At 57.1% G+C, this 1,050-nt stretch overlaps 1 protein-coding gene across 5 annotated transcripts in view; it reads right to left on the reverse strand.

Moving 5' to 3' along the window:
* Positions 1-15: 15 nt before the first annotated feature.
* AIPL1 (aryl hydrocarbon receptor interacting protein-like 1) overlaps positions 16-1,050 on the reverse strand; it is an 8,637-nt gene continuing 7,602 nt past the window's right edge. For 3 of the 5 annotated variants that reach the window (XM_011958428.1, XM_011958427.1, XM_011958426.1), the window contains 2 exons: positions 829-1,005; positions 253-704 (listed from right to left, as the gene is read on the reverse strand). In XM_011958428.1, the coding sequence (XP_011813818.1) occupies positions 414-704; positions 829-1,005 (468 nt within the window). In that variant the 3' untranslated portion in view covers positions 253-413. Of the gene's footprint in view, positions 705-828; positions 1,006-1,050 lie in introns of all 5 variants that reach the window. The other 2 variants (XM_011958425.1, XM_011958424.1) reach the window with 2 other exon arrangements.

Raw genomic sequence — 1,050 nt, forward strand, 5'->3', positions numbered from 1 at the left:
CACCGCGCCCGGCCTGTTTTGTTTTTCTTACAGATGCTCCCTAAATGAGATAACCTTCAGGCCCTTTCCCTGCACCTCCCCCACATGGTGATTATGAGGATTAGGAGGATTAAATGAGATAATAAACGCAGAGGACTTGAGCCTGATGCACGAGCCAGGGCCTGGGTGTTGTTACTGTGAGCACTATTCGAGCGGTAAGTCAGTACTAGTAGTACTGGAGGTGCCATATCCTCGCAACACCAGTACTAGTACCGACATAGTATTTTTCTCTATATTGATTGCCCCTCTTTTTTAAAAGCCTGTTTACCGTTCCACTGAAAACACAAGCTTGGTGAGCTTCCTGGGTAATGTTCAAACACACATTAAAATAAAGGGCCCCCGACGCCAAGCACTGCCCATCCATCACCCACGATTCAATTACACACGGGGAAACCCGGCTGGGTGGAGACAAGGTTCGGTGCCCCAGTGGGGTGGAAAGAAAAGTCCAGGAAGGCTACGGCAGGTGTCTCCGTGGCCCTGGGCCGGGCGCCCCCTCGCTGCCCGCCCTTGCAGCCCCACGCACCTGGGTGGTGCCGGAGAATGTCACTGGTATGTTCCAGCACCTCGTAATACTCCTCCTTCTTCAGCAGGCACTGGCAGTAGTTGAGGGTCAGAGTGTTGATCATCTTCTCCAGCTTCAGCCACTGCACCTCCCACGGCTTCTCCTGCCCAGGGAGAAGGTCAGCCGTGACCTCCGGCGGCCGCCCAAGCCCCGCCCCACCCTGGCCGGCGCTGGGCAGGTCCCCCAGAGTCAGCCCCACTTCCCACCCCTGGCCAGCAGCCTCTGACCTTGGTCTGCAGGTTCCTTAGGCAGATGATGGCCTCCTGGTACTTGGAAGAGGCCTCCTCGTAACGGCCCAGCTTGAAGAGCCGATTTCCCTCTCCGTGGAGGACGGGTACCACCTTCATCTTCTCATGATTGCTCAGGTTCCAGGTCTCCCTCTGGTAATCACTCGGGGCGTCAACCTGGCCCCAGAGCTGCAGGTCAGTGAGGCAGGGACCCCAGGGGCC

This window comes from Colobus angolensis, unplaced genomic scaffold, assembly GCF_000951035.1.
Source record: "Colobus angolensis palliatus isolate OR3802 unplaced genomic scaffold, Cang.pa_1.0 Scaffold47, whole genome shotgun sequence".
NCBI classification, from domain to species: Eukaryota; Metazoa; Chordata; class Mammalia; order Primates; family Cercopithecidae; genus Colobus; species Colobus angolensis.